Genomic DNA, 12,390 nt, shown 5'->3' with positions numbered 1-12,390 from the left:
GTCTGACAATGGTGATTTGGGTTTGACGTTGTTTTTAGTCAATCGAACTAATTTGTTCAGACAGTCATTAATGTTTGTACATTTTTCGTGTAATCTCGTCTACGACAGTGCGTTTTTGATGGTACTATGGGAATCTATGTCTCGGACTGTTTTTAATGTGGTGTTTTATGTGACAGTATGGTTTTCTAAGAACATTATTGATAACAATGGTTCTCCATCCTGTCTGAGCCAACGACTTGCAAGGAAACGAGAACCAACCGCCAGAAGTTTTTACGTGTAGTGTGACCGTGCGATATAATTATTACATCCCCCCCCCCCCCCCCGAGTCATTGTGACGAAGGTGCTTCAGTTGGCTTTGCGATCAGTTCTAATCAATCAAACTAATGTATGCAGACATTTGAGCATGTGTATGTCATAGATCTTATTGTGTCTGCACGAAAATCCATTGCTACTCCTAACTTGCATCACCCGCCTGGTGATACATATGGATATCTATGCCTAGGAGCGGCTCCATCGAATTGTGTTTTATGTGACGGTTTGACCTTCTGAAATCCACCGAAAGCGGCGTATGGCTGCCTGAATGGCGGGGTAAAAACGGTCATACACGTACAAGATCGTGGGAGTTTCAGCCCATGAACAAAGAAAAACAAGTCGCGTAAGGCGAAAATACAACATTTAGTCAAGTAGCTGTCGAACTCACAGAATGAAACTGAACGCAATGCAACGCAGCAAGACCGTATACTCGTAGCCTCGTCAGTCCACCGCGCACGGCAAAGGCAGTGAAATTGACAAGAAGAGCGGGGTAGTACTTGCGCTGAGAAGGATAGCACGCTTTTCTGTACCTCTCTTCGTTTTAACTTTCTGAGCGTGTTTTTAATCCAAACATATCATATCTATATGTTTTTGGAATCAGGAACCGACAAGAAATAAGATGAAAGTGTTTTTAAATTGATTTCGACAATTTAATTTTGATAATAATTTTTATATTTTTAATTTTCAGAGCTTGTTTTTAATCCAAATATAACATATTTATATGTTTTTGGAATCAGCAAATGATGGAGAATAAGATGAACGTAAATGGGGATCGTTTTATAAAACATTTGGTTTTTTTTACAATTTTCAGATTTTTAATGACCAAAGTCATCAATTAATTTTTAAGCCACCAAGCTGAAATGCAAGACCGAAGTCCGGGCTTCGTCGAAGATTACTTGACCAAAATTTCAACCAATTTGGTTGAAAAATAAGGGCGTGACAGTGCCGCCTCAACTTTCACGAAAAGCCGGATATGACGTCATCAAAGACATTTATCAAAAAAATGAAACAAACGTTCGGGGATTTCATACCCAGGAACTCTCATGTCAAATTTCATAAAGATCGGTCCAGTAGTTTAGTCTGAATCGCTCTACACACACACACACAGACAGACAGACAGACACACACACACACACACACACACACACACACATACATCACGACCCTCGTCTCGATTCCCCCCTCTACGTTAAAATATTTAGTCAAAACTTGACTAAATATAATGAATAAACATTCCTTCTGACGCCTGACCTAAGGACACAGAGGGAATTGGGACTTGGAGTAACTCTATATAGTCCTATCGGATTGTGGGGGAGTTTTGTATGTATACACCTCTGCTAGTGATTGAAACAATGTGGATGTGTCATCACGTACCATCTTGTCCAAGAAACAGTCCGTTACGTGCTCTGGCTACCAAGCTTGTCTGGATGGGGATCAATGTACTAGCTTAGACTGGCCTTGGTACATTAATTACTCTCGATCTTCTGATCGGGCAATCCGCTTTTTTTTTTATATTTAGTCAAGTTTTGACTAAATATTTTAACATCGAGGGGGAATCGAAACGAGGGTCGTGGTGTATGTGCGTGTGTGCGTGCGTGTGTGTGTGTGTGTGTGTAGAGCGATTCAGACTAAACTACTGGACCGATCTTTATGAAATTTGACATGAGAGTTCCTGGGTATGAAATCCCCGAACGTTTTTTTCATTTTCTTGATAAATGTCTTTGATGACGTCATATCCGGCTTTTCGTGAAAGTTGAGGCGGCACTGTCACGCCCTCATTTTTCAACCAAATTGGTTGAAATTTTGGTCAAGTAATCTTCGACGAAGCCCGGGGTTCGGTATTGCATTTCAGCTTGGTGGCTTAAAAATTAATTAATGACTTTGGTCATTAAAAATCTGAAAATTGTAAAAAAAAATAAAAATTTATAAAACGATCCAAATTTACGTTTATCTTATTTTCCATCATTTGCTGATTCCAAAAACATATAAATATGTTATATTCGGATTAAAAACAAGCTCTGAAAATTAAATATATAAAAATTATTATCAAAATGTTTTTTTCGAAATCAATTTAAAAACACTTTCATCTTATTCCTTGTCGGTTCCTGATTCCAAAAATATATAGATATGATATGTTTGGATTAAAAACACGCTCAGAAAGTTAAAACGAAGAGAGGTACAGAAAAGCGTGCTATCCTTCTCAGCGCAACGAATACCCCGCTCTTCTTGTCAATTCCACGGGCACTGCCTTTGCCACGGGCGGTGGAGTGACGATGCTACGAGTATACGGTCTTGCTGCGTTGCGTTGCGTTCAGTTTCATTCTGTGAGTTCGACAGCTACTTGACTAAATATTGTATTTTCGCCTTACGCGACTTGTCTTTTTTTGTGTGTGTGACTGTGTGGCCTGGTTTGGGAGTTGAGTGAATTACTAAATACAATTACTTGCCCATCCTTGAGCCAAGGAATCGTCGGGAAGCGAGACTTTGCAGACACTTTCCTCTCGTCTAAGTAGTGTTTATGCAGCATTTTGAGTAGACCTGATGGAATATTGTAGTAATTAAGTGCAGTTCCATTCAGTGTCCTAATGGAGGCCTAGATGTCAAGCTTGACCATGGTCAGTGTTGTATTTTCTCAAACTAATTTTCCCGGAATCGCTTTAAGAACAGGAGTTTGTCTACATCTTACCGTGCAGTGATGTCGATATCCAAGTTACCTGTTGTTTAGTGTTGAGTGACAGTTCGGTCGTCAGATATCGGCTACATTATACGAGGTGCGTGCGTGACAAGTACAGGGTTTGTCATCTGTCTTCTATCTGACAGGAAGGCCTTCTGCGCTTCGATGTGTTTACAATGGGCTGCCTTCCTTGGGTCGAGGCCTCGCGTTGGGGGATTGGATACTTTGCTGTAACGCTACTCTTGTCTAGAAGTGTTTAAACAGCGTCTTGAGGTAGCTTTCAGAGATAATTACGGGTAACGGTTTATATTGCACTGGTATTAGAGTAAATGAGTCGTCTGCCGTGTCATCACAAACGGATTTGTCCTGCATTAATGTGTTTCGTATCCATCTTGCCCTGCCGCCTACGGCTAACAGACTGCTTACTGTGAACTTTTCGTTATAAGATTGTAGTAGACGGATGCGGATTGTTGATGTATGCAGTGTCACGGGAGGAGCATGATTAAGTGAACACCCCCCGCGGGCTAGGGGGAGTTCCATATTGGTTGGGACGAGAAAGAATTTACCCGATGCTCCCCAGCATGTCGTAAGAGGCGACTAACGGATTCTGTTTCTCCTTTTACCCTTGTTAAGTGTTTCTTGTATAGAATATAGTCAATTTTTGTAAAGATTTTAGTCAAGATTTTAGTAAGAAATGTTAAGTCCTTTGTACTGGAAACTTGCATTCTCCCAGTAAGGTAATATATTGTACTACGTTGCAAGCCCCTGGAGCAAATTTTTAATTGGGCTTAAAAATGATGGTAGAAAAGGAGGTATCCGGTTATTATAAGAACGTGCATGCATGCTAAAAAGGAACAGTAACTGAGTAAGTAGTCAATATACCTATATGTTATTCTTTTCTGTCAACAGGTGTGAACCACACACAACACTAAAAACCACTGCCCACTAATCCACCACCCACCAGCACCAGAACCACCACAACCACCACCATGGCGTACCGCTACCCCAGCACCTCCAGCCTCGACGACCACAGCCACAACCACAGCAACCACAGACACAGCCACGGGGGCTACCCGAGTACCTCCTCCAACATCGACAGTCACGGTCAGGGCAGGTACCCCAGCACGTCAAGCCTCGGCAGCGCTTACGGAGGCTACACGCGGGGCTCGGGCCAGAGACCCGACAGCTTCAGCTCGGGCTATAACTCGGGCTACACCACTCCGGGCTACGTGAGCCCCATCCTCAGCCCGACCTTCAAGTTCGCTCAGAGCCCTCCGCCCAGCCCGGCTATGAAGCTCTACGACGTCAACTCCAACCCGCACGAACAGACGGAGTACGAGAGAAGTCTGGAGCACCACCAGGCTCCCGACACCTTTCCCTGTGGCCACGTTCTGTGCCACAAATGCCTCCGCAAGTTCATGAATACGGTGGGAGGAGCCATGGGGGCCCACTGTCCGGTGTGTCGCCTGGGGGTCAGCGGGGAGGACGTCTCCTTGGCCTCCATGGGTCTACCCAGCGAGACGCAGGACGAAGCTCCGATCTCCTTGCTCAACAACTTCGGCGAGATCGTGAAGAAGTTCAACGGCATCCAGCAGAACCTGCGACGCCTGAAGGACGAGAGCGTGCAGTCTCGCTCCATGGGCATGACCTACACCAACACTCTGTGTCACCTGTGTCGGGAGTCGCATCCCACCTTGAGGGTCATCCAGGTGAGTCGATGTGAAAATGTTCATGGTTTTTCTTGTAATATCTGTTGTTGGGGTCGATGGTGGGAGTGAATGTCACACCTATTGATTTATGTCGTTTCCTTTGACGTATGATCACCTTGATAGCGTAGATGTGGTACAGCATAAGTCATCTCTGCCAAGCTGGCAAATTTATTTGGACGAATATAGTGTACATGAATAGAATCCAACCTTTTGACACTTTTATTTTGCACAGTGACGGCATCAGCAGTCAATCTGCAAGAGAAGTTCATGGGCAGCTCCTTCCTCCAAACTAAACAACGTGTTTTATTCAGATGTCCAAAGCATACACAAATCAAACTGCGCAAGCAGGCTGAACGTGTAATGTTTACCAACCATGGGATGTGTGTGCTTATCGTGACTAATTGCCATAGCCAAGTTACCATTTTGTGTGTGCAAAAGATGTTTCAAACGATCAGGAGCGGTTGATGATGATGATGATGATGATGATGATGATGATGATGATGATGATGATGATGATGATGATGATGATGATGATGATGATGATGATGAAGATGCGGATGATGATGATGATGATGATGATGATGTGGAGGAGGAGGAAGAAGAAGCGGAGGGGTTTCTTATTTTTAAACAAACCTCTCACCTGCATGCTTTATCATCTGACTTGTAAAAAGTCTCATCCCCACAGTATGATAATTCAAGCAGATCGCCTATGCAATGCAAACACTGAAGCGAATGCCATTTATGGTAATGACATGAAACCTGTCTGGCGTATTTCAGCCGGTCGTGTCCGGGGAATAGTTCACACAGGTGAAATATGATGGTGACAAACCATGATCGCTTGGCATGTGTCCCCTGCTTCACCTTGCAGCGATGATCCAATGCAATTAAGGACACATCAAACTCGCAATGATTTATTGCTTGACCTCGACATTAAGGCCGAGAGAGATGCGTGATGATGCATCCCTTGACCTTTCCGTTACTGAGTGTAATCACGGCGTGATGGACGCTCAACAAGGAAAAAAACGGGGGAAAAAACAACTTACTTTGCAGAGCTCCGGTAGCTCAGTGGGTACAGCACCGGACTTGTGATCCTAGGGCCACGGGTTCGAATCCGGGCCGGGTCAGACACGGGTCAACTGTATGTGCAGACTCAGAGGCGGTATCCATGTTCCAACACCGTGTCACTATTGTGGCACGTAAAAGACATCGGTCATTCCGCCATGAATGCAAGTGGCTGATTACACCTAAACATGCACACAACTGGGTAGCGCGACTCTGTTGCTGCTAGCTTTCCACTGGGAGGAAGCGATGGGACAATAGAGTTATGAAAAAAACAACCTCTGCAGCTTCGACGAAGCAGGGACAGAAATAGCTGGCCTGTATTTTTTGTTTGTTTGTTTGCTTAACGCCCAGTCCACCACGAAGGGTGATATCAGGGCGGTGCTGCTTTGACATTTAACGTGCACCACACACAATACAGAAGTCGCAGCACAGGCTTCATGTCTCACCCAGTCACATTCTGACACCGGACCAACCAGTCCTAGCAATAACCCCATAATGCCAGACGCCAGGCGGAGCAGCCACTAGATTGCCAATTTTAAAGTCTTAGGTATGACCCGGCCGGGGTTCGAACCCACGACCTCCCGCTCACTGGGCGGACGCCTTACCACTAGGCCACCGTGTTGCGGTAGCCGACCTGTAAACTTTCTCAGGGGATAGACTTCCGAAAGAAAAGAGTGATTGGTGAAAATTAGAATTGTATTGTCTGCAAATAGAGGGCTTTCCTTTCGCGAAGTTCAGCCTGCGAACGCCTACAAACAGTTATTATCATCAACCTTACATCTGACCTGGATTTAACATGCGCTTTAAGCATCCTTACACTCAGACAGAGGCTCCTAACATGGACCAGTTGTGAATTTGTTTGTATTGTATTATTGCTGAATGTCTATCAAAGGTAATTCGCTCTTATCAAACCTAACGGTTAACTAAAGAAAGAACATTGATAAGCAGTGACATGATATGTTTCAGGAACAAAACCAGTTGTAAACACTTTGTCAATGTGAGGCGACATCAGGCCCACCTTAAGAATATTAATAAGCAGTGACATGATATGTTTCAGGAACAGAACCTGGTGCAAATAGGCCCGTCTTGAGAATATTAATAACCAGTGACATGACATGTTTTAGGAACACAACCCGTTGCAAGCAGGCCCTTCTTGAGAAAATTAATAAGCAATGACACGATACGACTAAAGAGGCCTATCTAGAGAACACGAATAAGCAGTGACTGACATGACATGTTTCAGGAACACAACCAGTTGCAAGTCCGCCACGAGCGACCCACCGCGTGGAGCAACTACTTCTACCGCCTGCAGCAGGGCAAAGTGGTGACGACCTTCTACTCCAAGGTCAACTCCTCCACCATCTGCGTGCCGTGCACGTACCGCGAGCTGCTAGACTCCAATGCCATCATGCCGTCTGACATGAAGGCTCTCCCCAACGTGGACCCCAGCAAAAACCAGCAGCTTGCGCTTGCAGAGGTAGGTGGGGTACAGTGGGACCCCCCTTTTAAGATCTCAAAAGGTCTTATTTTGTTTGTTCGTTCATGGGCTGAAACTCCCACGGCTTTTACGTGTATGACCGTTTTTACCCCGCCATTTAGGCAGCCATACGCCGCTCTCGGAGGAAGCATGCTGGGTATTTTCGTGTTTCTATAACCCACCGAACTCTGACATGGATTACAGGATCTTTTTCGTGCGCACTTGGTCTTGTGCTTGCGTGTACACTATGGGGTGTTCGGACACCGAGGAGAGTCTGCACACAAAGTTGACTCTGAGAAATAAATCTCTCGCCGAACGTGGGGACGAACTCACGCTGACAGCGGCCAACTGGATACAAATCCAGCGCGCTACCGACTGAGCTACATCCCCGCCCCAAAAGGTCTTATAAAGGTGGGAGTCTTAAATGGGGGTACATTCACAGGGACTATGAACAAACAGTCCGATAAAACAGGGACTTCACAGGGGTCTCTGCTGGCTACAGAATTTCAAAGGGCAGTTTTACTCGCGCGATTGTAACCAGATCACTGGAGTATTTCGCGTCCTGAGTACAGTGTCACAAAGACATCTTTAATTGTCCTAGTTTCACACTACTAAGCCTCGTAGTTGTCGAATGCACTCCAGTTACTGGTGTCTTGAAAGGCGGGTTCTACTATATTGTAGAAAAAGGGACAAGACGCGCGGACAAGACTACCATCAGAAAGCAAAACCTGTCAGTTTATTTTGTGAATATAAGTGTTATGCATTTATGATGATACGTCTGAAACTCAAGTTACCAAAGTACTGTTCAAGGCATATCATTGGCTTTGACGCATTTAGCCGACAATTCTTGCAAGAATGATAGAAGGAGAAGATTTCCAATTTGCGTCATGCATTTGATTTGTACTTCGTATCCAGCTTGTACAGATACAGTATGCACCCTAACTGCTTTGCATGATACGGACAACTGAATAAGCTATCTCTCACGGTTTTCATCAAGCACATTTATAAATATCAGTGTGACACAACCACATTTGGTGACAGTTTCGAAACAGAAGCGCTGTGGCTTTGAGAGGGTTTGTTTTCGCCAGTTTGTTTGTTTGCTTAACGCCCAGTCCACCACGAAGGGTTATATCAGGGCGGTGCTGCTTTGACATTTAACGTGCGCCACACACAAGACAGAAGTCGCAGCACAGGCTTCATGTCTCACCCAGTCACATTATTCTGACACACGACCAACCAGTCCTAGCACTAACCCCATAATGCCAGACGCCAGGCGGAGCAGCCACTAGATTGCCAATTTTAAAGTCTTAGGTATGACCCGGCCGGGGTTCGAACCCACGACCTCCCGCTCACTGGGCGGACGCCTTACCACTAGGCCACCGTGTTGCGGTCTTTTCTCCAGTGACGTTTGGCGTAATGAACGAGGATGATTCTACTAAAGCACACAATCCGCACGCAGATATAGCGACAACATCAATTTGAATTTCCATCACTCACAGTTTTCACCAAGCAGATATATGAATATCAATGTGACACAACACATTTCTCACATTTCTCTTCTGTCTTCTACAGGTGGGCAAAATCGTGGCCAAGAACACCGCCCCGCTGATGGCCCTGCGGGGGAAGAACGTGATCGAGGTGGACCACAAGATCAAGGTCCGGGAGCGGGCTGACCACTTCGACTTCCTGGACACGGCTGACCAGATCGAGCACATGGTGCGACGACAGGAGGAGACGCTGCTGAAGCACGCCATCAAGCAGATGAAGGACACGGGGCAGCTGTACCACGTTCAAGAGAGCAACGAGGTGGAGATCGACAACGACGAGAGCGCTGTGTAGCTGTCGGGCGTTGGTTCAGTGGACGCCATTCTTCAATGAATCTTAAAAATGCTTTGGACAGAATTCTTCAAACGGATCTGAAAAACAATTTGAATTGAATGATAAAACGGATTTAAGACTCGGGGAAGCAGTATCACTTTGGATTGAATGATTAAACGGATTTAAGACACGCGCGGGGCAATAGTATCACAAGTGGACGTATGAGAATGATTCTTGATACCGTGGACCTCATTCTTCAAGCGGATCTGAAAAACGCTTTGGACTGAATAATGACACGGATTTAAGACACGGGGCAACAGTATCCCAAGTGGACGTATGAGAATGATTCTTGATACCGTGGACCTCATTCTTCAAGCGGATCTGAAAAACGCTTTGGACTGAATGATGACACGGATTTAAGACACGGGGCAACAGTATCCCAAGTGGACGTATGAGAAGGATTCTTGATACAGTGGACGTCATTCTTCAAGCGGATCTGAAAAAATGCTTTCACCTGAATTCTTCTTTGTATTATTCTGAGTTCGATGTTCATGGACGTTATATCCTTACCTCGTTGGCTGTCTTCTGCAGTTTGGCAGCGGGTCCTCAGAGCTTGATGCCCAGGCAGGTGTCTTCTGGCCAGTAGTGCTGGTGTGCTGTCTCCAGATGTGGGCAGGTCTGTTAAATGTGCTCAGAGTTTTGCTCCTCTGAGTCACACTTTTGGCTAAATGATAACACGGATTTCAGACACGGGCAGCATTATCACCAATGGATATGGGCGTATGAGAATGATTGTTGATGCCGTGCTTGAAGCAGAAACAGAGTGATTTCGAACAGAAGGATGTGTTGACAGTGTTGGACCACAGCATGTAGTAGGTGAAACAAAAAGGCAGCGATGAAATAGCAGTTGGGAAAGATGAGCTCTACTTGAAGTTGTCAGTTCTTGGGGACAGTTTCAAAACAGAAGCGCTGTGGCTTTGCACAGAAGATTTTTTTCTTCTTCTCTCCTGTGACGTTTCGCGTTATGAATGAGGATGATCCTACTGAAGCACAAAATTCTCTTCTCCTTATTTTTCTGTGTAGTGTGAGGGAAATACCCCTTGAGATAAGCGAGGGCGCATTTCTTGCTTTTCTGGCTTTGATCTCGTAACATTCCTTTCTGTTTGGATAATTCTGGGAGATGAGTGTTGATGACACATCAAAAATAATTCACCTTTAGAATTTAGACGTAAGGAAGTTAAATCTATGGATGGCAACAGACGAATCACTGGTGCTATTTTTCGACAGCTTCAAGCTTCAATCCTTCCGGCTTGAAGCTGCAGTGGCTGCCTGGCCATACTGTGTTGGAAAGTGCTGTTCCGGATTACCTGGATGAAACAGAAAGGCGGTGGAGGAGTGCTTCATACCTTTATACCTCACGTGTATCTGAGAGGCGGATCTAAAACTTTCGGTGCTGGGTGTGGATGACATGAACGAAGCATTGTGATGCGTTTGTTCAGCTGGGTATCCTGAACGTGGCAGAACACTTGAATGGAAGATCCACTTGTGAACATAGCCAGGTTCTTCTTCTACCTAGAGTGCAACGGAGGTGTTCTGCGTGAGCCAGTGTTCTTCTTACAACGGGCGTAAAAGAAGTTCTCCTGTTCAAATCAATGGATTTGTGATCTATTATGGATGACTGACTGATGTTCTGAAGATGTGAAGAACACAGATGTGTCAGCGGTGGCCGAAGTGTTCTTCTTTCCTGGATGTATTTATAATGGACGACGTGGATGCAGTACAAGTGATATGACGTGGTTTAGTGAGTCAGCTTGGTGATGTGTTTAAAAATACAGCTTTGCTGTTAATTCTGTGCCTTGGAGAACAGAGGATTTCGAATGACGAAGGAGTTCTGTAATGGAGGAAAAGAAGCAGTCGCCTTTTCGAGAATGCAGTGGTTCGTGCTTCGGCTACCAAAGAAGCACGAGAAGCCTGTTGAGCATTTTATAAGTTTCTTATTTCAAGTCCTACGTAATGCCAACTCTAGCTTTACGTGGGCAAATTCATTGTAGTGTGAACGAGACATTTGAGCGAAGTGCCTCTCTGCCTGCTGTCCACCTGAGAGGACTGAGATTGTAAATAATTCACGTTGAAGCGACGTTGCCATATTGATCTGTTTTTTCCCCACGATTTTTTTGTGTGTGGTGTGCATCGGAAGACAGAACCTGAAGAGTTTTTTCCTCTTTTGTTTTGTTTTGTTTTTTGTTTTTTGTTTGGGAGGGCGTTTGTAGGGAAGATGAAGGTGGAAGAGGGGAGGGGTTTTGGCCCCGAGGAGACAACATGGATATTAAAGCCACTGTCTTATGCTATTAGCGGGGAAAGACACTTTCAGGATGTAGGTGAAACGAAGTTGTATCCTTGCAATACTGCAAGCGACAAACGGCAGCAGGATGTCGCTGTAAAATGTAAACGGAATTTATTGCAGTCACAGCTGTCGCAACTACTTCAATTTTGTTTTCCTTCTTTTATATTCACGTTCGTATTTAAAATATGGCGGTGCTTTATCATCATGCATCTACGCTTGCTTGTAGGTTTCCACGTGACGTTTTGAGCGTGTCAACAAAATATTGCGTTGCACAGCTGGCCAATTTTATAAATATGCTGAATTCTATGACATTCTTGCTGTGTGGAATCAGATATATTATATAGCACATATTTTCTTGCAGTAGAGATTTTCTGTCTGCGTCTTTGTGAAAGCTTTATTTTTTATTTACTAAAGAAAATAATGGGCGCAAGATGCAATTGGTTGTATAACTTACATTCTTGGCTCGCTCAGATGTGTGTATATATTTGTTCCTGTTATTACTAGATACATGTTCGATATATTTACACATGTTCATATTTATGCCTGTACATAGAATGTCGATGCTGTACATAGTTATCAAGCTAAATAAGAATCACATCTGTCTCGTTACTAGAAAACACAGATCTCGACCTTATTTTGGGACGACTTCAGCCGGTGCTTATGCAACGTACAGCCTGAGTGAGAGTTGTGTGATACTTGCCACGAACTGTACAAATAGGGGGAGAAAAGAGACAGTGTTTGTCGGAGGGGTAATTTATATTCACTGACGTGTTTTGATGCTCCAGTGTACAGTGAAGCGATTTTAAAATGGAGGGCAGACGATCTGGCTTTACCCTTTCTATATCTCCCAGTGACAGTGAGTGAGGGGTTCTGTTTGGTGAGCTTTGTGTAAATAGACACTCGCTTTGTCCGCTCCCACACGTAGCCTTGTCCTTTCAAACCTGCTTGACTACTTACCTGCCATTCAAATCTGATTAAAAAAAAATTAATTGCA

General features: G+C 44.6%; 1 protein-coding gene across 2 annotated transcripts in view; it reads left to right on the top strand.

Moving 5' to 3' along the window:
• Positions 1-12,390, top strand: part of LOC138962869 (uncharacterized) — a 75,044-nt gene that overhangs the window by 60,167 nt on the left and 2,487 nt on the right. For both annotated transcript variants that reach the window (XM_070334835.1, XM_070334834.1), the window contains exons 2-4: positions 3,896-4,695; positions 7,001-7,234; positions 8,807-12,390. The exon at positions 8,807-12,390 is cut by the window's right edge and continues 2,487 nt beyond it. In XM_070334835.1, the coding sequence (XP_070190936.1) occupies positions 3,976-4,695; positions 7,001-7,234; positions 8,807-9,073 (1,221 nt within the window). In that variant the 5' untranslated portion in view covers positions 3,896-3,975 and the 3' untranslated portion in view covers positions 9,074-12,390. The remainder of the gene's footprint in view (positions 1-3,895; positions 4,696-7,000; positions 7,235-8,806) is intronic.

The sequence above is a fragment of the Littorina saxatilis genome, linkage group LG3, assembly GCF_037325665.1.
Source record: "Littorina saxatilis isolate snail1 linkage group LG3, US_GU_Lsax_2.0, whole genome shotgun sequence".
NCBI lineage: Eukaryota > Metazoa > Mollusca > Gastropoda > Littorinimorpha > Littorinidae > Littorina > Littorina saxatilis.
Note: the sequence above shows the minus strand (reverse complement) of the source record. Positions and strands in the feature narration are given on the sequence as shown.